Source organism: Salmo trutta, unplaced genomic scaffold (assembly GCF_901001165.1).
Source record: "Salmo trutta unplaced genomic scaffold, fSalTru1.1, whole genome shotgun sequence".
Taxonomy (NCBI): Eukaryota; Metazoa; Chordata; class Actinopteri; order Salmoniformes; family Salmonidae; genus Salmo; species Salmo trutta.
In genome coordinates, this window is record NW_021822911.1 from 19,635,882 (window position 1) to 19,658,314 (window position 22,433).

General features: G+C 40.1%; 1 protein-coding gene across 1 annotated transcript in view; it reads right to left on the reverse strand.

Moving 5' to 3' along the window:
• Positions 1–10,190: 10,190 nt before the first annotated feature.
• Positions 10,191–22,433, reverse strand: part of LOC115186536 (zinc finger protein 420-like) — a gene marked incomplete at its 3' end in the record, with an annotated part of 42,693 nt that continues 30,450 nt past the window's right edge. Inside the window, exon 2 of the mRNA XM_029746149.1 lies at positions 10,191–11,835. Coding sequence (XP_029602009.1) covers positions 10,191–11,835 — 1,645 coding nt within the window. The remainder of the gene's footprint in view (positions 11,836–22,433) is intronic.

Below are 22,433 nucleotides of genomic sequence, written 5' to 3' on the forward strand. Positions count from 1 at the left end.
ACCTAATGTCCAGTGGGATTGATCTTTTTGAGCCAATTGTTTGTTTCAGTTTTCAGTTGTTGAATCCTTTAACGAATTGTTGATTTCAAAACTTTTCAGTTTCAACAAATGCACTGGGTTGGTTGAAAAGTGATACTGTTTTGACATCATGGAAGATATACTGAATTGATACTGTTTTTCATACTAAGATGGACCAAAATATGTGCTCATTGGTTTTGCAAGAGGGCATAAAAATATGTTGTTCTGCCCCTGAACAAGGCAGTTAACCCACTGTTCCCTGGTAGGCCGTCATTATAAATAAGAATTTGTTCTTAACTGACTTGCCTAGTTAAATAAAGGTTAAATAAAATAAAAAAATAATTAAGTCTGTTGATTGTCAGTCATTGGGTTAATTTTTTTTGCAATATGTTAAAATTAAATCAAGCTTTATTTATATAGCACATTTCAGACATGGATGCAACGCAATGGCTTCACAGGGGGGAAAAAAATTAAAAAATAAAACAGAAATATTTACTACACAACAAACATGAGGATAAAAAACAGAAGATTAACAACTGAAAGACTAATGAGCATCCTAAGGAAAATCCATTGATTTAAATATTTACAATTCGAAGCAATATCCAACCATAACGAGATGGACAAGCCAGCACAGGTGTAACACATACTGACTAACGAGGTGACACCAATCAGTGCGTCCTACGTGCTAACGAGCTAGACGTGCTAACGACCTATATGGGCAAAAGTCCAACCTCAAACATAAATGGAAAAACCAAAGCCTGTAACACCTTCCCCCTTAAGACAACAAATATATCCTATATTTTTGATGGACAATTTTACTCACCACCAGCAGAAAACAACTTCCATTTCACATTATAATCATCTACAATGATTCACCTTCACCAATATAAACATGGTGTCTACTGGCTGTCAACAATTAAAAACAAGAAAAAAACACGCATTTCTAAATAATAATATACAATAGGATTATTTGTTTCTCCTTTTTCTTTCTATAGAATCCTAAATCCCACTAGCTTGTCTTCCTAAAACTCAATATCTTCAAGAACTCTTGTCCCCTTGGAACGAGCCCAAACAAAACTAATCTCCAAGCAAGCCTCTAACACCTTCTTCTTTAAGACAACAAATACATCCTATATTTTTGGCTGACAATAAAAAACATTTAAAAAATGTAATTCTAATTTTTTCAACAATGTAATTTTTTGCTTCTAGAACTCTCGTCCCCTTGGAACAATGTGCAGTCAAAATAAATTGTGATCCATGGTAACGAACTGGCTAAACGCAAAACACAAAACTTTTTGACTGCCCACCCTTGAGACAATCAGCAACCAAGTTGTCCTTATCATGGACATGTCTGATTTCAAGAGGAAACTCCTGCAATATCCGTAGTAACTTTCCACCTCACTGTGGAGCTTCTCTCTCTTTTCAGGGTTCACTAGATAGGCATGTTGTAGGATCGGGGCCCAGTCCCCAATGTCATGCTCTAGTACATTTGGGTTGGCACATGTGAGAATTAACCCTAATATTCTAAAAGCAGGGCAACAATGTCAATATAATTGTACCAAAAGAATTGTCAGTTGGTTGCATGAATAATTTAATATGCAGAAACAGTTTGTGATATATTGAAAACCTAAACATAAAATGTCCACAAACATCTACCACAATAATCGTATTATTTGTAATTTTTAAAACCTTTTTAAAAATGCACAAGAACCAAAAATGCTGTTTTGAAAAGTAGCAATAAAATACTGATATCGATTAGGGGGGAAATCAGGTTGTACGTGCTGTTGAAACTAACACAACCAAAAAAACACATGGAAATAGGAGATATATTTTACCTCACTGGTTAGAGGACAACCTGCAGAAGACAGTCAGCTACATCTTGGAGCGATACATTTAAATGTAGGGGTTGCTAAACAAAGGAACACAACACTTATTTGTCATAACTCATCGATATCATGCTAAAATCCTTTGTGTGACAGAAGGGAGATGAGGTTGCATGTCCTGTTAAAACTAACAGCTCAAAAACCACACGGAATCTGCGAATAATGTGTACATCACTGGTTAGAGGACAATTTGTAGAAAACAGCTAGCTACATTTTGAAGTGTTGCATTTTGATTCAAGTGGGTCACCAAAGTGGTAAGTGTAACACAACTCTTTTTGTGTTAGTCACTTTTTGTTAAATCACATAAATAGTAACTCTTTCAATTCAGAGCCTGGATTTTTCCCAAGGCTAATATCCATATCACGCTGAAATCAATTGAATGGGGTAAACGTTTAGGGTTCTACATTGTGAAATTCCTTAAAATACTCCTACTATGTTAAAACATTCTACATTGTGACATTATTTCATTGATATCATGAAACAACTCCTTCATGTATTTTCTGATGTTTAATCAGAGATCTTTTATCAGAGTATCTCTTGTCACACTGATCACAGCTATAAGATTTCTCTCCTGTGTGTGTTCTCTGGTGTAGCATCAGACTGCTAGATGCAGAAAAACTCTTCCCACATTGACCACAACTATAAGGTTTCTCTCCAGTGTGTGTTCTTTGGTGTAATGTCAGCTGGCCAGATTGACCAAAACTCTTCCCACATTGACCACAGCTATAAGATTTCTCTCCTGTGTGTGTTCCCTGGTGTTGAGTCAGATGGCAAGATCGACCAAAACTCTTGCCACATTGATCACAGCTATATGATTTCTCTCCTGTGTGTGTTCTCTGGTGTTGAGTCAGCTGGCCAGATTGACCAAAACTCTTCCCACATTGATCACAGCTATAAGATTTCTCTCCTGTGTGTATTCTATGGTGTTGAGTCAGATGGCAAGATCGACCAAAACTCTTCCCACATTGATCACAGCTATAAGGTTTCTCTCCTGTGTGTGTTCTCTGGTGTAATGTCAGCTGGCCAGATTGAACAAAACTCTTCCCACATTGATCACAACTATAGGGTTTCTGTCCTGTATGTATTCTCTGGTGCACTGTCAGATCGCTAGATTGACCAAAACTCTTCCCACATTGACCACAGCTATAAGGTTTGTTAATTGTTAAAAGTTTTGTTGTTGGCCAGCTTGTTGATGGTATTCACATCTTACAGTGTAGCTTTATCAATTCCTACATTAAAAAACGGCATTTAAGCTCAGAACTTCAGTAGAATGCTGTTTTAAAACCACGCATCAGTTCAACAACTATTTTCAAGACAGGACTTACTGGTGTTCAGATCTTCTGTCTCCTCCTCTTCTTCTTCCTCCTTCAATATGACAGTTCTCTCTCCTTCCTTCACTCCAAAAAAAGCATCATCTTTATTTTCTTCTTTCAATGTAACAGCCTCACCCTCAACTTCTTTTTGTACTGTGACATCCTCCTCTTCCTCTTTCACGTCAACCTTCAGCCACAGACCCTCTTTCTCCGTCCAGCAGACCTCTTCTTGAGCGTCTCGTCCCGCAAGCGGGATCAACATCCAGCGGAAAACTCTTAGCCACATTAGCATAACGAAATTTAATAATTTTCTTTTTCAAATATAGGACTGTCTCATATTGTTTTATAGATACACCTCTCCTGAATCGACCCACGTCGTCCGATTTCAAAAAGGTTTTACAGGAAAAGCAAAACATTAGATTATGTTAGAGGAGTACATGGTGAAAGTAGCAACAGCAATTTTCCGACCAACCACATGCATCACAAATAACCAAAAAACAGCTAAATGCAGCACTAACCTTTTACAAACTTCCTCAGATGACACACCTAGGATGTTACCTAGCATGTTACACAATGCATGCATTCTTTTGTTCAATAAAGTTCATATTTATATATAAAAACAGCATTTTACATCGGCACCTGACCTTGACTAACTATTTTCCCTCAAATGCATCCCGGGAAACAGTGCTACAATTTACTAAATTACTATTCGAAAACGTTTTTAAAATGTAATATTGTCATTCTAAGATTTATAGATGAATATCTCTTGAAAGCACCTGTCATACCAGATTTAAAAATAACTTTACTGGGTAATCACACTTTGCGATAAAAGGGGATGCGATACTCAGAAAATTAGCTGGTAAACCAAGCTCGGCGCCATCTTGGAACAATCGCATATCACATCTAATCTTGTATACTATTGTCAATAATCCCTTACCTTTAGTTGTCTTCATCAGAAAGCACTTCCAGGAATCCCAGGTCCACAACAAATGTATTTTCGGTTGAAAAAGTCCATCCTTTATGTTCCATTAGCTTGCTGTTGTTAGCGCGTCTGAAGGCTGTATCCAAATGCTCCGTCGGGCGCGGGACAGCGGTTTCGAAAAATAACTTTTTTCTCCCATTTAGGTTCGTTCAAACATGTCAAACGTTGTATAACATAAATCTTCAGGGCCTGTTTCAACAAGAGAGCCAATAAGATTCGAGGGGGACGATTGTATTGTGTTTCAAAACGTTTCGAAAGGAGGGGGTAGACAGGGCCGCCGACTTCACAATGGTGATGGCCCTCCTCCTGTGACCAATTTCCACAGCGTCTCATTCATTCAGTTTCCACAGTAGAAGGCTCAAACCACTTTGTAAAGACTGGGTACATCTAGTGGAAGCAATAGAAAGTGCTCAATGAACGATAGCTCACGGTGTGATTAATAGGCAAAGATGTGAAGTTGAGTCCACAATTCAGAATTCCACTTCCTGTTTCAATCGGTCTCGGGGTTTTGACTGCCATATGAGTTCTGTTATACTCACAGACACCATTCAAACAGTTTTAGAAACTTTAGGGTGTTTTCTATCCACAGGTATTAATTATATGCATATCCTAGCTTCTGAGTTTGATTAGTAGGCCGTTGAAAATGGGCACAAATTTTTTTCAAAATTAGGGTAACGTCAAGAGGTGAGCTCATGGTCGGGAATGTTAGCCAGCTAACCTAGCTAGTTAGCGACTAGCCTAGTGATAGGCTAATTTATCAAGCCAGCTACCGTTACCTGACTAAACGGAAATATGACATTAAATGGAGAAAATAGTTATAAGACAGAATTATGTTTAAAATACAGTGACAAATATACACCGAAGCAGTCTGAACAGCTTGAATGATTCGGCTAGGAAGCTACCGAGGTGTCTGACCAGATGTTGTTGAAGAAGTGTTCCGTCCACTACATTATACGTCACGCTGCAGCATCGCCTGAAAGACGCACATCTCCGTCTGTTGACTGGAGGGAAACGCAGATAAATGTTGATTTTATTTCCAGACAAAAAGTGCATTTTTACATTTCTTTCATTAAATAATAATATAAAAGTCAGACAACTGCAGATTTGTAATAAGTAATAATAACCTACTTCCACATTCTACCAACCCAACAGATGGTAATACTACAGTGAATATTAACCAATGAGGTGGGTCTTTCCACATTCTACCAACCCAACAGATGTTTCTACTACAGTGAATATTAACCAATGAGGTGGGTCTTTCCACATTCTACCAACCCAACAGATGTTTCTACTACAGTGAATATTAACCAATGAGGTGGGTCTTTCTACATTCTACCAACCCAACAGATGTTTCTACTACAGTGAATATTAACCAATGAGGTGGGTCTTTACACATTCCACCAACCCAACAGATGTTTCTACTACAGTGAATATTAACCAATGAGGTGGGTCTTTCCACATTCTACCAACACAACAGATGTTTCTACTACAGTGAATATTAACCAATGAGGTGGGTCTTTACACATTCTACCAACACAACAGATGTTTCTACTACAGTGAATATTAACCAATGAGGTGGGTCTTTCCACATTCTACCAACACAACAGATGTTTCTACTACAGTGAATATTAACCAATGAGGTGGGTCTTTCTACATTCTACCAACCCAACAGATGTTAATACTACAGTGAATATTAACCAATGAGGTGGGTCTTTCCACATTCTACCAACCTAACAGATGTTTCTACTACAGTGAATATTAACCAATGAGGTGGGTCTTTCCACATTCTACCAACACAACAGATGTTTCTACTACAGTGAATATTAACCAATGAGGTGGGTCTTTACACATTCTACCAACACAACAGATGGTAATACTACAGTGAATATTAACCAATGAGGTGGGTCTTTCCACATTCTACCAACCCAACAGATGTTTCTACTACAGTGAATATTAACCAATGAGGTGGGTCTTTCCACATTCTACCAACACAACAGATGTTTCTACTACAGTGAATATTAACCAATGAGGTGGGTCTTTACACATTCTACCAACACAACAGATGTTTCTACTACAGTGAATATTAACCAATGAGGTGGGTCTTTCCACATTCTACCAACCCAACAGATGTTTCTACTACAGTGAATATTAACCAATGAGGTGGGTCTTTCCACATTCTACCAACCCAACAGATGGTAATACTATGAAGCAACGCTTTCAGGTTAATAAAAGTTGAATTCCCAAATAGCCTCTACAGGTTTGGTCATTATCAGGTATTGGAGCGTTGAAAGATGATGCACAACAACGGTTTCTTCCACGAAACCACGACTCCAATAACCACCGTGGTCAAAATAACTGTAAAGTACTTCACTATTGAAACAACTACCGCTATAATCAACCTGTTCGCAATACATGGGTATTGGGATCTAACCTCATTGATCTGTCAGTAAGCTATGTTTACATGGGTATTGGGATCTGACCTCATTGATCTGTCAGTAAGCTATGTTTACATGGGTATTGGGATCTAACCTCTTTGATCTGTCAGCAAGCTATGTTTACATGGGTATTGGGATCTGACCTCATTGATCTGTCAGTAAGCTATGTCTACATGGGTATTGGGATCTAACCTCATTGATCTGTCAGTAAGCTATGTTTACATGGGATCTGACCTCATTGATCTGTCAGTAAGCTATGTCTACATGGGTATTGGGATCTAACGTCATTGATCTGTCAGTAAGCTATGTTTACATGGGATCTGACCTCATTGATCTGTCAGTAAACTATGTTTACATGGGTATTGGGATCTGACCTCATTGATCTGTCAGTAAGCTATGTCTACATGGGTATTGGGATCTGACCTCATTGATCTGTCAGTAAGCTATGTCTACATGGGTATTGGGATCTGACCTCATTGATCTGTCAGTAAGCTATGTCTACATGGGTATTGGGATCTGACCTCATTGATCTGTCAGTAAGCTATGTTTACATGGGTATTGGGATCTGACCTCATTGATCTGTCAGTAAGCTATGTCTACATGGGTATTGGGATCTGACCTCATTGATCTGTCAGTAAGCTATGTCTAAATGGGTATTGGGATCTGACCTCATTGATCTGTCAGTAAGCTATGTCTACATGGGTATTGGGATCTGACCTCATTGATCTGTCAGTAAGCCATGTCTACATGGGTATTGGGATCTAACCTCCTTGATCTGTCAGTAAGCTATGTTTACATGGGTATTGGGATCTCAGCTATAGTATAATCCAGCAAAGCAGTCCTACCAGCTAGCAGTGTAATGAACCTTGTCTGATAGCCAATCAACCGTGTCCTAATTAACTACAATGACCATAATCCATAATGCCTACTTGTCTTGTCTGTTTATTTTACACTTGCTATGTAAATGAGACAGAAGAATGTATGATGGTCAATGCTATCTGGGATCCTTGGGACATCTCTACCCTAAACCCTAACCTTAACCCCTACCTTAACCATTTTAAATGTCAAATTCAATGGGCTAGGGACGTCCCAAGGATGTATCTCTACCTGAAAATACATGATCTAAGTGATTGATAGTTGGTATTCAGCAGTCATAAAGCCTAATTTACTTTAATAAACTACTAAAATAGTGATTGGGTTCATTTGTTTTACAGTATGTTAAAATCAAATCAAGCTTTATTTATACAGCACATTTCAGACATGGATGCAACACAAAGGTTCCACAGGAAAAAACAAATATTTAGTACACAACAAACAGAATAATAACAACTGAAAGACTAATGAGCATTCTGATGAAATGCCATTGATTAAAATACTAAGAATTGGATGCAACATCTAACCCAAAACATAAGCTTGTTTTACTCCATAGTTTGTTGCTAAGATCCACAGCAAATATCACTAAAATAGAAGAGGGGAACAAACAAAGAGTCACTGACAACAACCACAACTAAACAGGTGGGGTTTTAGGAGGGTCTCTGAAAGAAACTATGGGGGTGTCCACTGAAAGTTGACTAGTAACAACAACTGGGACCTAAAAGACACCCACCATGAGACCCACTAAATCTGCCCAAGAAGAGGAAAACAAAAGAAAAACCCACAACAAACTGAAAGACAGGAAGCAAACCAAAAAGGTGGCGCAACTAAAGGTGTCGACTCTCCACATGTATCAAGACAACTGGAGCACTGGGCCAGACACTCTTAAATAGAACCTGGACCAGCTCAGGTGAAACACCTTCCCACTAACGAGATGGACAAGCCAGCACAGGTGTAACACATACTGACTAACGAGGTGACACCAATCAGTGCGTCCTACGTGCTAACGAGCTAGACGTGCTAACGAGCTAGACGTGCTAACGAGCTAGACGTGCTAACGAGCTAGACGTGCTAACGAGCTAGACGTGCTAACGAGCTAGACGTGCTAACGAGCTAGACGTGCTAACGAGCTAGACGTGCTAACGAGCTAGACGTGCTAACGAGCTAGACGTGCTAACGAGCTAGACGTGCTAAAGTCCAACCTCAAAACATAAAATGGAAAAACCAAAGACTAACACCTTAAAAGAATGCTTACCATCAACAGAAAACAACTTCCATTTCACATTATAATCAACTACAATGCTTCACCTTCACCAATATAAACATGGTGTCTACTGGCTGTCATCAATAAAAAAATATTTTCCCCCACTAGCTACTAGAACTCTCGTCTTCCTAAAACTCACTAGCTTCTAGAACTCTCTTCTTCCTAAATCCCACTAGCTTCTAGAACTCTCGTCCCCCTAAATCTCACTAGCTTCTAGAACTCTCATCCCCTTGGAACGAGTCCAAACAAAACTCATCTCCAATACGGAAAAACGTGCAGTCAAAATAAATTGTGATCCATGGCAACGCACTGGCTAAACGCAAAACACAAATCTTTTTGACTGCCCACCCTTGAGACAATCAGAAACCAGGTTGTCCTCACCATGAACCCTGATATTCTAAAAGCAGGGGGACAATGTCAATATAATTGTACCAAAAAATTGTCAGTTGGTTGCATAAATAATTATCATTACTAAATGTTACATGAAATGTAAATATGAAATATTTGATTGCATAGTCTTATTTTCAACATCTTTTCAATGACATTTTGCGAGGTGGGATATCCCCAATGTCAAAACACAGTTTTAACATATCCAAATCTAAACATAAAATGTGCTATATACACAAACATCTGCCACAATAATCATATTACTTGTATTTTTTAAAACAGGCTCCATATAAACTGCACAAGCACCAAAAACGCTGTTGTTATGACAAGTAGCAATAAATCACTGATATCGATTAGGGGGAAAATCAGGTTGTTTGTGCTGTTGAAACTAACACAACTAAAAAAACACATGGAAATGGGAGATATATTTTACCTCACTGGTTAGAGGACAACCGGCAGTAGACAGTCAGATACATTTTGGAGTGATACATTTAAATTTAGGGGTCGCTAAACAAAGGAACACAACACTTATTTGTCATAACTCATCGATATCATGCTAAAATCATTTGTGCCGAGAGGAGGGAGATGAGGTTGCACGTCCTGTTAAAACGAACAGCTCAAAAATCACATGGAACCTGGGAATAATGTGTACATCACTTGTTAGAGGACAACTTGTAGAAAACAGCCAGATACATTTTGAAGTGTTGCATTTTGATTCCAGTGGGTCACCAACATGGTAAGTGTAACAACTCTTTTTTTGTTAATCACTTTTTGTTAAATCACATACACAGTAACTCTCTCAATTCAGAACCTGGATTTTCCCCCTGAGGCTAATATCCATATCATGTTGAAATCAATAGAACAGGGGACTAACGTTTAGGGTTCTACATTGTGACATCATTAAAATTATCCTTCTACAATGGTAAAACATTCTACATTGTGACATTAATTCATTGATATCATGAAACAACTCCTTCATGTCTGTATTTTCTGATATTTGATCAGAAGTCTTTTATCAGATTATCTCTGGTCACAGCTATAAGATTTCTCTCCTGTGTGCGTTCTCTGGTGCATTGTCAGATAGCTAGATTGACTAAAACTCTTCCCACATTGACCACAGATATAAGGTTTCTCTCCTGTGTGAGTTCTCTGGTGTGAAGTCAGAGAGCAAGATGTAGTAAAACTCTTCCCACATTGATCACAGCTATAAGATTTCTCTCCTGTGTGCGTTCTCTGGTGCCCTGTCAGCTCTCCAGATCGACCAAAACTCTTCCCACATTGATCACAGCTATACAATTTCTCTCCTGTGTGTGTTCTCTGGTGTAGAGTCAGAGTGCTAGATGCAGCAAACCTCTTCCCACATTGACCACAGCTATAAGGTTTCTCTCCTGTGTGTGTTCTCTGGTGTGATACCAGATTGCCAGATTGACCAAAACTTTTCCCACATTGACCACAGGTATAAGATTTCTCTCCTGTGTGTATTCTCTTGTGTTGAGTCAGATGGCAAGATCGACCAAAACTCTTCCCACATTGACCACAGCTATAAGATTTCTCTCCTGTGTGTATTCTCTGGTGTTGAGTTAGAGTGCTAGATGCAGCAAACCTCTTCCCACATTTACCACAGCTATAAGGTTTCTCTCCTATGTGTATTCTCTTGTGTTGAGTCAGGTGGCAAGATCGACCAAAACTCTTCCCACATTGACCACAGCTACAAGGTTTCTCTCCTGTGTGTGTTCTCTGGTGTAGAGTCAGAGTGCTAGATGCAGCAAACCTATTCCCACATTGACCACAGCTATAAGGTTTATCTCCTGTGTGTATTCTCTGGTGTAGAGTCAGAGCGCTAGATGTAGCAAAACTCGTCCCACATTGACCACAGCTATAAGGTTTCTCTCCTGTGTGTGTTCTCTGGTGTAGAGTCAGAGTGCTAGATGCAGCAAACCTCTTCCCACATTGACCACAGCTATAAGGTTTATCTCCTGTGTGTATTCTCTGGTGTAGAGTCAGAGCGCTAGATGTAGCAAACCTCTTCCCACATTGACCACAGCTATAAGATTTCTCTCCTGTGTGTGTTCTCTGGTGTGATACCAGATTGCCAGATTGACCAAAACTTTTCCCACATTGACCACAGGTGTACGGTTTCTCTCCTGTGTGTATTCTCTTGTGTTGAGTCAGATGGCAAGATCGACCAAAACTCTTCCCACATTGACCACAGCTATTAGATTTCTCTCCTGTGTGTATTCTCTGGTGTTGAGTCAGAGTGCTAGATGCAGCAAACCTCTTCCCACATTTACCACAGCTATAAGATTTCTCTCCTATGTGTATTCTCTTGTGTTGAGTCAGGTGGCAAGATCGACCAAAACTCTTCCCACATTGACCACAGCTATAAGGTTTCTCTCCTGTGTGTGTTCTCTGGTGTAGAGTCAGAGTGCTAGATGCAGCAAACCTATTCCCACATTGACCACAGCTATAAGGTTTATCTCCTGTGTGTATTCTCTGGTGTAGAGTCAGAGCGCTAGATGTAGCAAAACTCGTCCCACATTGATCACAGCTATAAGATTTCTCTCCTGTGTGTGTTCTCTGGTGTAGAGTCAGAGTGCTAGATGCAGCAAACCTCTTCCCACATTGACCACAGCTATAAGGTTTATCTCCTGTGTGTATTCTCTGGTGTAGAGTCAGAGCGCTAGATGTAGCAAACCTCTTCCCACATTGACCACAGCTATAAGGTTTCTCTCCTGTGTGTGTTCTCTGGTGTGATACCAGATTGCCAGATTGACCAAAACTTTTCCCACATTGACCACAGGTATACGGTTTCTCTCCTGTGTGTATTCTCTTGTGTTGAGTCAGATGGCAAGATCGACCAAAACTCTTCCCACATTGACCACAGCTAAAATATTTCTCTCCTGTGTGTGTTCTCTGATGAATTTTAATGCCTGATGAGGAAGTAAATCTCTTCCCACAGTCAGAGCAGCAGTGAGTTCTCTTCCCTGTGGATCTCTGCAGGTGTTTCTTGAGGTGTTCTGATGTGGAGAGACTCTTCTCTGCCTCTTCAACATCATGAGGTTGTTGAGGCTCCCCAGAGGATCCACAATAGTGAAGTTTCTCTCCTGTGTGAACAACAAAGTCAGACAGATGATTAAAGGCCCACAACAGCAGTAATCCACTGTAAAAGGTGATGCCAACAGCGGCGCCATAATGTTGTACAACAATTGACGTCTGTAATGAATGTAAAAATTACTTGACAATTGTCTTAAAATGAGCAAGAATAGTCATATTTTAGTAGTAACCGATGATTGTAGGCTAGAAATAAGTTATTCATGTTGTTGAAACTCTAAGCAGTGTGCCAGACAACTGTTGGTCTCCAATATAGGCCCCTTTCTGTGTTTGCTAAAATTGTGGCACGAGGGCGATGCGCATGCAATTTCGTTGTAGAAACTCCTCCCTGCTAATGAGGAAACCGATAGTTATGGATGTACTATATCTGCCTGGAGCCAAAATGGTGAACAAAGATTTTAGTTTTTCACAATGTATTCTGAATGTGAATGGGGGCAAACTCAGGGGAGTAACCTCCATTTCCAGGTTGCTTATGAGTACATTTCACACTACTTTGGATTCTAATTGTAAGGCTCGTTTGAATGTTCTGCTTAATATAATGTTTGTGTCATCATCGCAAATCAACCGCTTTGTACTTAAAAAAAACACTTCAACCAGTAAAATAATCTTTGGCTTTTCCATCAGCCTGACAATGAGGGTTTGTAAATTAGGTGTTTGGCAAATTGGCCCATAACTTCACCTAAGAATAACATAGACCTACTGTAGGACCCATAACTTCACCTAACAACAAATATACCCATGTCGTGATGTTTGTCATGTGACTGTCATTCAGAAAATGATTTCCTGGATCAGCTGATGATAGTCACATGTTCAACTAACTAAACAGCTACAGTATTAAGTATTATGTGTAATTATTGAAGACCCGCGTTAATGACAGTATCCATTTGGGTGTCGTCAATAAAGTTAAGGTGACTCTCGGTTAGAACCATTGGATTTAGCAAACTCTGAAATGACTTAGGACTCTAACTTTATGGAAAAAGGTTTATTCAATAAAATAGTAAATAACCGATGTGAAATGGCTAGCTAGTGTGGGGTGTTAATAGCGTTTCAATCGGCGATGTGAGACCTTGAAGTAGTTGCTCTGCAAGGGCCGCTGCTTTTGTGGAGCAATGGGTAACGGTGCTTTGAGGGTTGTTGTTGTTGATGTGTGCAGAGAGTCCCTGGTTCGAGCCCAGGTAGGGATTCTCATCGCCAAATGTGGTTGTTATTTTCTTTCAAATCAAATGAGGAGAGACAAACATCACACAAGTCAGAGTTATTCTTAAACTAAATCTTTATTCACTTATAAGGGAGCAGGTCAATACAACACACACATACAAAGAGAATCAATTGAGTGCTCTACGATAATGATGGCTGGTCGACGAATCACCCCCAGATGATTCATTGAGAGATGAATCACCCCCAGTGAATCACCCCCAGATGATTCGTTGAGAGATGAATCACCCCCAGATGATTCATTAAGAGATGAATCACCCCAAGATGATTCGTTGAGAGCCACAAAACAAAAGTACAATGGTCTTTTATAGCCAAGATACACCCCTTTCAACCTACATGACGAACAATAGATGTATAGAACGGGTCACAAGGTTAAGATTTGTATGAAAGATACTGTCTGCTGAGAATTCTAAGTATCTGCTGTAAAAACACTACTCTTTGTGTAGAGACAAGGGTCTGGCCCTGAGGTCATCTCTCCCTGGTACCATATAGAACAGAAACATTAACTCATGCTCTGGAATGCGGTCTCTTTAGGTTTTATCACCCAAAAGACATTGTAAATCTCCTGTCAGTGTTTTCTCCCAGAAGCCCATCCTCAGTAGAACACACAGATACAATAGTTCTAAGAACCCTCTATTCTGTTGCATAAAACAACCATTTGAAGCAATACAAGTATTATAACATAATCTTGTTCTCAGTGTCCACTGGAAGTTGACTAGTAACAACAACTGGGACATAAAAGACACCCACCATGAGACCCACTAAATCTGCCCAAGAAGAGGCAAACAAAAGAAAAACCCACACCAAACTTAAAGACAGGAAGCAAACCAAAAAGGTGGCGCAACTAAAGGTGTTGACTCTCCACATGTATCAAGACAACTGGAGCACTGGGCCAGACACTCTTAAATAGAACCTGGACCAGCTCAGGTGAAACACCTTCCCACTAACGAGATGGACAAGCCAGCACAGGTGTAACACATACTGACTAACGAGGTGACACCAATCAGTGCGTCCTACGTGCTAACGAGCTAGACGTGCTAACGGGCCAGACGGGCTAACGGGCCAGACGGGCTAACGAGCCAGACGGGCTAACGAGCCAGACGGGCTAACGAGCTAACGAGCTAGACGTGCTAACGGGCTAGACGTGCTAACGAGCTAGACGTGCTAACGAGCTAACGGGCTAGACGTGCTAACGGGCTAGACGGGCTAACGAGCTAGACGGGCTAACGAGCTAGACGGGCTAACGAGCTAGACGGGCTAACGAGCTAGACGTGCTAACGAGCTAGACGAGCTAGACGGGCTAACGAGCGAGACGTGCTAACGAGCGAGACGTGCTAACGAGCTAGACGTGCTAACGAGCTAGACGTGCTAACGAGCTAACGGGCTAGACGTGCTAACGGGCTAGACGGGCTAACGAGCTAGACGGGCTAACGAGCTAGACGGGCTAACGAGCTAGACGGGCTAACGAGCTTGACGGGCTAACGAGCTAAACGTGCTAACGAGCTAGACGTGCTAACGAGCTTTACGGGCTAACGAGCTAAACGTGCTAACCAGCTTGACGGGCAACAAGAAAAAAACAAGAAAAACACATTTCTAAATAATAATATATAATCGAAATATTTATTTATCCTTTTTCTTACTATAGAATCCTAAAACTCACTAGCTTCCAGAACTCTCATCTTCCTAAAACTCACTAGCTTCTAGAACACTCGTCTTCCTAAAACTCACTAGATTCTAGAACTCTCGTCTTCCTAAAACTCACTAGCTTCTAGAACTCTCATCCCCTTGGAACGAGCCCAAACAAAACTCATCTCCAATACGGAAAAACATGCAGTCAAAATAAATTGTAATGCACTGACAAAACACAAAACTATTTAACTGCCCACCCTTGAGACAATCAGAAACCAAGTTTCCTTACCACGGACATGTCTGATTTCAAGAGGAAACTCCTGCAATATCCGTAGTAACTTTCCACCTCACTGCAGAGCTTCTCTCTCTTTTCAGGGTTCACTAGATAGGCATGTTGTTGGATCGGGGTCCAGTCCCCAATGTCATGCTCTAGTACATTTGGGTTGGCACATCTGAGAATGAACCCTGATATTCTAAAAGCAGGGCAACAATATCAATATAATTGTACCAAAAGATTGTCAGTTGGTTGCATAAATAATTATGATTACTAAATCTTACATGAATATTAAACATGAAATATAAAAACCAAATGTACACCCCTTTGTTAATATGTATTAGCAATATTTCACTTAATGGTGAGGCATGGAATAATAAAACATGTATTTTTTGTCAGGCTGAATGTTTGAAATATGAGGTGATTTGAGTCCTGCTTCTTCAGTAGTGGAATAAAGACAATTAGTACTTGAATGTTGTAAATAAATACTGGAGTGATGTAGGATTGTTCATATAATTGATTATTGTACTGTGACTATGTGTTTAGGCTGCAAGTAAGTTGAAATTAAATTGTTTTCTTTTCAACTTTCACTTTCAACTAAAACCAAACTTATATTGAATGTCGGGCATAGTCTTATTTTCAACGACATTGTGCTAGATGGGATATCCCCAATGTCACAGTTTAAACGTGTCCAAATCAATAGTCCAAATGCAGAAACAGTTTGTGATAAATTGAAAACCTAAAATGTACTATCTACACAAACATCTGCCACAATAATCATATTACTTGTATTTACTTATACAAGCACGTTATAAACTGCACAAGCACCAAAAACGCTGTTGTTTTGACAAGTAGCAATAAATCACTGATATCGATTAAGGGGGGAAAATCAGGTTGTACATGATGTTGAAACTAGCACAACTAAAAAAACACATGGAAATGGGAGATATCTTTCACCTCACTGGTTAGAGGACAACCTGCAGAAGACAGTCAGCTACATTTTGGAGAGATGCATTTCAATGTAGGGGTCGCTAAATAAAGGAACGCAACACTTATTTGTCATAACTCATCGATATCATGTTGAAATCAATTGTGTCGACAGAAGGGAGATGAGGTTGCACGTCCTGTTAAAACTAACAGCTCAAAAACCACATGGAATCTGGGAATAATGTGTACATCACTGGTTAGAGGACAATTTGTAGAAAACAGCCAGATACATTTTGAAGTGTTGCATTTTGATTCCAGTGGGTCACCAACGTGGTAAGTGTAACACAGCTCTTTTGTTGTTAGTCACTTTTTATTAAATCACATAAATAGTAACTCTTCCATTTCAGAGCCTGGATTTTCCCCCTGAGGCTAATATCCATATCATGTTGAAATCAATAGAACAGGGGACAAACGTTTAGGGTTCTACATTGTGACATCATTAAAATACTCCTACTACAATGTTAAAACATTCTACATTGTGACATTAATTCATTGATATCATGAAACAATTCCTTCATGTATTTTCTGATGTTTGATCAGAGATCTTTTATCAGAGTATCTCTTGTCACACTGATCACAGCTATAAGTTTCTCTCCTGTGTGTATTCTCTGGTGTAGAGTCAGACTGCTAGATGCAGAAAAATCTTCCCACATTGATTTGGAGAGACTCTTCTCTGTTTATCAGAGTATCTATTCCCACATTGAGCACAGCTATGAGGTTTCTCTCCTGTGTGTTCTATGGTGTACCTTCAGACCACAAGAACTAACAAACCCCTTCCCACATTGATCACAGCTAAAAGATTTCTCTCCTGTGTGTGTTCCATGGTGTACCTTCAGACTGCTAGAAAGAACAAAACTCTTCCTACATAGAGTACAGCTATATGGTTTCTCTCGTTTCTCTCTTGTGTGTGTTCTCTGATGTGATATCAGGCTTCTTGACTCAGTAAAACTCTTTCCACATTGATTACAGCTAAAAGGTTTCTCTCCTGTGTGTGTTCTCTGGTGTCTCTTCAGACAGTTAGAACGAAAAAAAACTCTTCCCACATTGAGTACAGCTAAAAGGTTTCTCTCCTGTGTGTGTTCTCTGATGTGCTATCAGGCTACCTGACAGGGTATAACTCCTTCCACATTGATTACAGCTAAAAGCTTTCTCTCCTGTGTGTGTTATCTGGTGTCTCTTCAGACAGTTAGAACGAACAAAACTCTTCCCACATTGAGTACAGCCAAAAGGTTTCTCTTTAGTGTGAATTCTTTGATGTACTTTAAGTTTTACTGAGGAGTTTAATATTTTCCCACTGTCAGAGCAGCAGTGAGATTTCTTCCCTGTGGGTCTCTGCAGGTGTTTCTTGAGGAGTTCTGATCTGGAGGGACTCTTCTCTGCCTCGTCAGCATCATGATGTTGTTGAGGCTCCCCAGAGGATCCACGATAGTCCCGTCTCTCTCCTGTGTGAACAACAAAGTCATACAGATGGTTAAATGCCCACAACAGCAGAAATCCACTGTTTATTTGAGGTAAAAAGGGATGACCAGAGAGTACCCATGAAGTTGTACAACATTTGACAAGACTATCTTAAGACAGTCAAGACCTAAGCAGTGTGCCAGATGACTTTTGGCCTCCAATATAGGCCCCTTTCTGTGTTTGCTAAAATTGCAGCGATGCACACGCAATTTGGTTGTAGAAACTCCTCCCTGCTAATGAGGAAACCACTAGTTATTGATGTAGTATATCTGGTAATGAGGAAACCAATAGTTATGGATGTAGTATATCTGGTAATGAGGAAACCACTAGTTATGGATGTAGTATATCTGGTAATGAGGAAACCACTAGTTATGGATGTAGTATATCTGGTAATGAGGAAACCACTAGTTATGGATGTAGTATATCTGGTAATGAGGAAACCACTAGTTATGGATGTAGTATATCTGCCTGGAGCAAAAATGGTGAGCGAAGATTTTCGTTTTTCACAATGTATTCTGAATATTACAGCGCACTATCAGGACAAGATCAGGAGTGCTACTCAAGGAAACTCACATTAAGCTCTGTGTCTATTCACTAATTCACCACCGTGGGGGAAAACTCAGGGGAGTTCTCATAGGCTGAATGCATTTACAGGTTGCTTATGAGTGCAATTCACACTATTTTGGATTATAATTGTAAGGCTCGATTGAATGTCCTGCTTAATAAAATGTTTCTTTTATTGTTGCAAATCAACTGCTTTATACTAAAAAAAAACATTTCTACCAGTAAAATGTTATTTGGCTAGCTTTGCCATCAGCCTGACAATGAGGGTTTGTACACTAAGTGTTTAACAAATTGGCCCATAACTTCACCTAACAACAACATAGACCTACTGTAGAACCCATAACTTCACCTAACAACAACACAGACCTACTGTAGGACCCATAACTTCACCTAACAACAACATAGACCTACTGTAGGACCCATAACTTCACCTAACAACATAGACCTACTATAGGACCCATAACTTCACCTAACAGCACGTTGGTTGTTGTTGCATGTTGATGTTTGTAATTTGACTGCATAGAAATGCATGCAAACCAGTGGTTGTATCTCTCTAGGTCATGCCAGTAGGTTACAGTAGGTTGTATCTCTCTAGGTCATGCCAGTAGGCTACAGTAGGTTGTATCTCTCTAGGTCATGCCAGTAGGTTACAGTAGATTGTATCTCTCTAGGTCGTGCCAGTAGGTTACAGTAGGTTGTATCTCTCTAGGTCATGCCAGTAGGTTACAGTAGGTTGTATCTCTCTAGGTCATGCCAGTAGGTTACAGTAGGTTGTAACTCTCTAGGACATGCCAGTAGGTTACAGTAGATTGTATCTCTCTAGGTCGTGCCAGTAGGTTACAGTAGGTTGTAACTCTCTAGGACATGCCAGTAGGTTACAGTAGGTTGTATCTCTGTAGGACATGCAGGTAGGCTAGAGTAGGTTGTATCTCTGTAGGACATGCCAGTAGGTTACAGTAGGTTGTAACTCTCTAGGTCATGCCAGTAGGTCAGTAGATTGTATCGCTCTAGGTCATGCCAGTAGGTTACAGTAGGTTGTATCTCTCTAGGTCATGCCAGTAGGTTACAGAAGGTTGTAACTCTCTAGGTCATGCCAGTAGGTTACAGTAGGTTGTAACTCTCTAGGTCATGCCAGTAGGCTACAGTAGGTTGTAACTCTCTAGGTCATGCCAGTAGATTACAGTAGGTTGTAACTCTCTAGGTCATGCCAGTAGGTTACAGTAGGTTGTAACTCTCTAGGACATGCCAGTAGGTTACAGTAGATTGTATCTCTCTAGGTCGTGCCAGTAGGTTACAGTAGGTTGTATCTCTCTAGGTCATGCCAGTAGGTTACAGTAGGTTGTATCTCTCTAGGTCATGCCAGTAGGTTACAGTAGGTTGTAACTCTCTAGGACATGCCAGTAGGTTACAGTAGGTTGTATCTCTGTAGGACATGCAGGTAGGCTACAGTAGGTTGTATCTCTGTAGGACATGCCAGTAGGTTACAGTAGGTTGTAACTCTCTAGGTCATGCCAGTAGGTCAGTAGGTTGTATCGCTCTAGGTCATGCCAGTAGGTTACAGTAGGTTGTATCTCTCTAGGTCATGCCAGTAGGTTACAGTAGGTTGTAACTCTCTAGGTCATGCCAGTAGGTTACAGTAGGTTGTAACTCTCTAGGTCATGCCAGTAAGTTACAGTAGGTTGTATCTCTCTAGGTCATGCCAGTAGGTTACAGTAGGTTGTAACTCTCTAGGTCATGCCAGTAGTCTACAGTAGGTTGTAACTCTCTAGGACATGCCAGTAGGTTACAGTAGGTTGTATCTCTCTAGGTCATGCCAGTAGGTCAGTAGGTTGTAACTCTCTAGGTCATGCCAGTAGTCTACAGTAGGTTGTATCTCTCTAGGTCATGCCAGTAGGTTACAGTAGGTTGTAACTCTCTAGGTCATGCCAGTAGGTTACAGTAGGTTGTATCTCTCTAGGTCATACCAGTAGGTTACAGTAGGTTGTATCTCTCTAGGTCATGCCAGTAGGCTACAGTAGGCTGTATCCAAGTTGAAACAATTGTCATCCCAATGTGGAAAGTGTCGAATTTGGTCAACAACAAAATGAATGGCTTATTTGCTACATGAGGTTTACTTGATCTAACAGAAGTTTCGTAATGATTAAGTTGTTTTGTGGACACGTGACATACCGACAACTTTGATAAAAACACTATAGGATTTGTCTCCAGATCGCTATGCATATTCATGCTAGTAGCTTAGCATCTCTCTCCATTGAATACAGGCGGTTGACGTCAACAACCCTCATAGAAAATAAACAATAATAAGATGTATCCACCAATCCAAAGACAGGATAGGTGGGAGATAGACAACCCACAGTGCCGCTTTGTGGACAACGACTCCCCTTGTCAGGACGGAGAGACATCTTGTCAGTATATCCATAATCTTTGGTGTAGCCAACCCAACTCTCACATGGCTCTATTGGGGGTCACGGTGTGTAGTAAAACATCACTACATTAAAATCACTACATGCCGTGGCCCCCCCAGTCTGCGGTCAGCAGATAGACCCTCCTCAAATATATATGTTAAGTCACTTTTTAGAAACGGAACGGAGAAAACAAGGGGTAGCTTGTTCTCTAAGTCGTCTGATTCTAGACATATCAGTCATCATCCCAGGACCCTCCGTTGAAGAGGTATTGACGAGCCAACTCCGAATATCCAAAGTTAAAAACTAATTGAAGGTGGTACTTACTGGTGTTAATCAGATCTCCTGTCTCCTCCTCTTCATCTTCCAATGTGACAGTAATCTCTCCTTCCTTCTTCACTCCAAAAACAGCATCATCCTCTTCTTCCTCTTGTTTAACTGAAACGTTTCTCTTCATCTTTCACTGTAACAGCCTCACCCTCTACTTGTTGTTTTACTGTAACATCCTCCTCTTCCTTCTCCTCTTTCACGACAATGTTCAGCCCCAGAGCTTCTTTCTCCGTCCAGCAGACCTCCTCTTCTTTAACAGGAGGGGAGTAGTTTAGGGAGCCCATGTTCGGGGATGTTAGCTAGCTAGCTATCATTAGCGACTAGGCTAATGCTAACTTAACCAGCCAGCTACTATAGCTGACTAATAAACAATAACGTAATATTAAATTAAATAGGTTAACAAGTAGATACGATAGAAGTGTGTCTAAAACACAGTAGCTAATATAGACCGAAAACGTATAAATAGGTTGAATCTTTCGGCTATGTTGGCTAGCAAGCTACCGAGGTGGTTGACGAGCTGTTTATGAAGAACCGTCCACTAGATTATACGTCACGCTGCAGCATCGCCTGAAAGACGCACATCGCCGTCTGCTGACTGGAGGGAAACGCAGTTGAGGATCACATTTTATATTCAGACAAAGATTATTTTACATGGATTTAATTAAATAATACCATTAAATTGAGACATACAAAGACCTGAATGTGGTGATTGATTAGTGCGAATATTTTTTTTTTTTTACTACAGAACATTTAAGGCAGTTTCATTAAGTCAAACCAAATCTAAATAAGTAGCCAGCTACTGTAGGTCTATACTGCTCCTACATGGTGTAACAATACATCATGTAGATATATATAATGAACAGACTAGGTCTATACTGCTCCTACATGGTGTAACAATACATCATGTAGATGTATATAATGAACAGACTAGGTCTATACTGCTCCTACATGGTGTAACAATACATCATGTAGATGTATATAATGAACAGACTAGGTCTATACTGCTCCTACATGGTGTAACAATACATCATGTAGATGTATATAATGAACAGACTAGGTCTATACTGCTCCTACATGGTGTAACAATACATCATGTACATGTAAACTACCGTTCAAAAGTTTGGGGTCACTTAGAAATGTCCTTTTTCTTGAAAGAAAATCACATAACAGTCATGATGTAGTGAATGTTTTAATATGGGAACAGTCATGATGTAGTGAATGTTTTAATATGGGAACAGTCATGATGTAGTGAATATTTTAATAATACTGTTGGGAACAGCATGTAGTGAATGTTTAATACTGATGGGA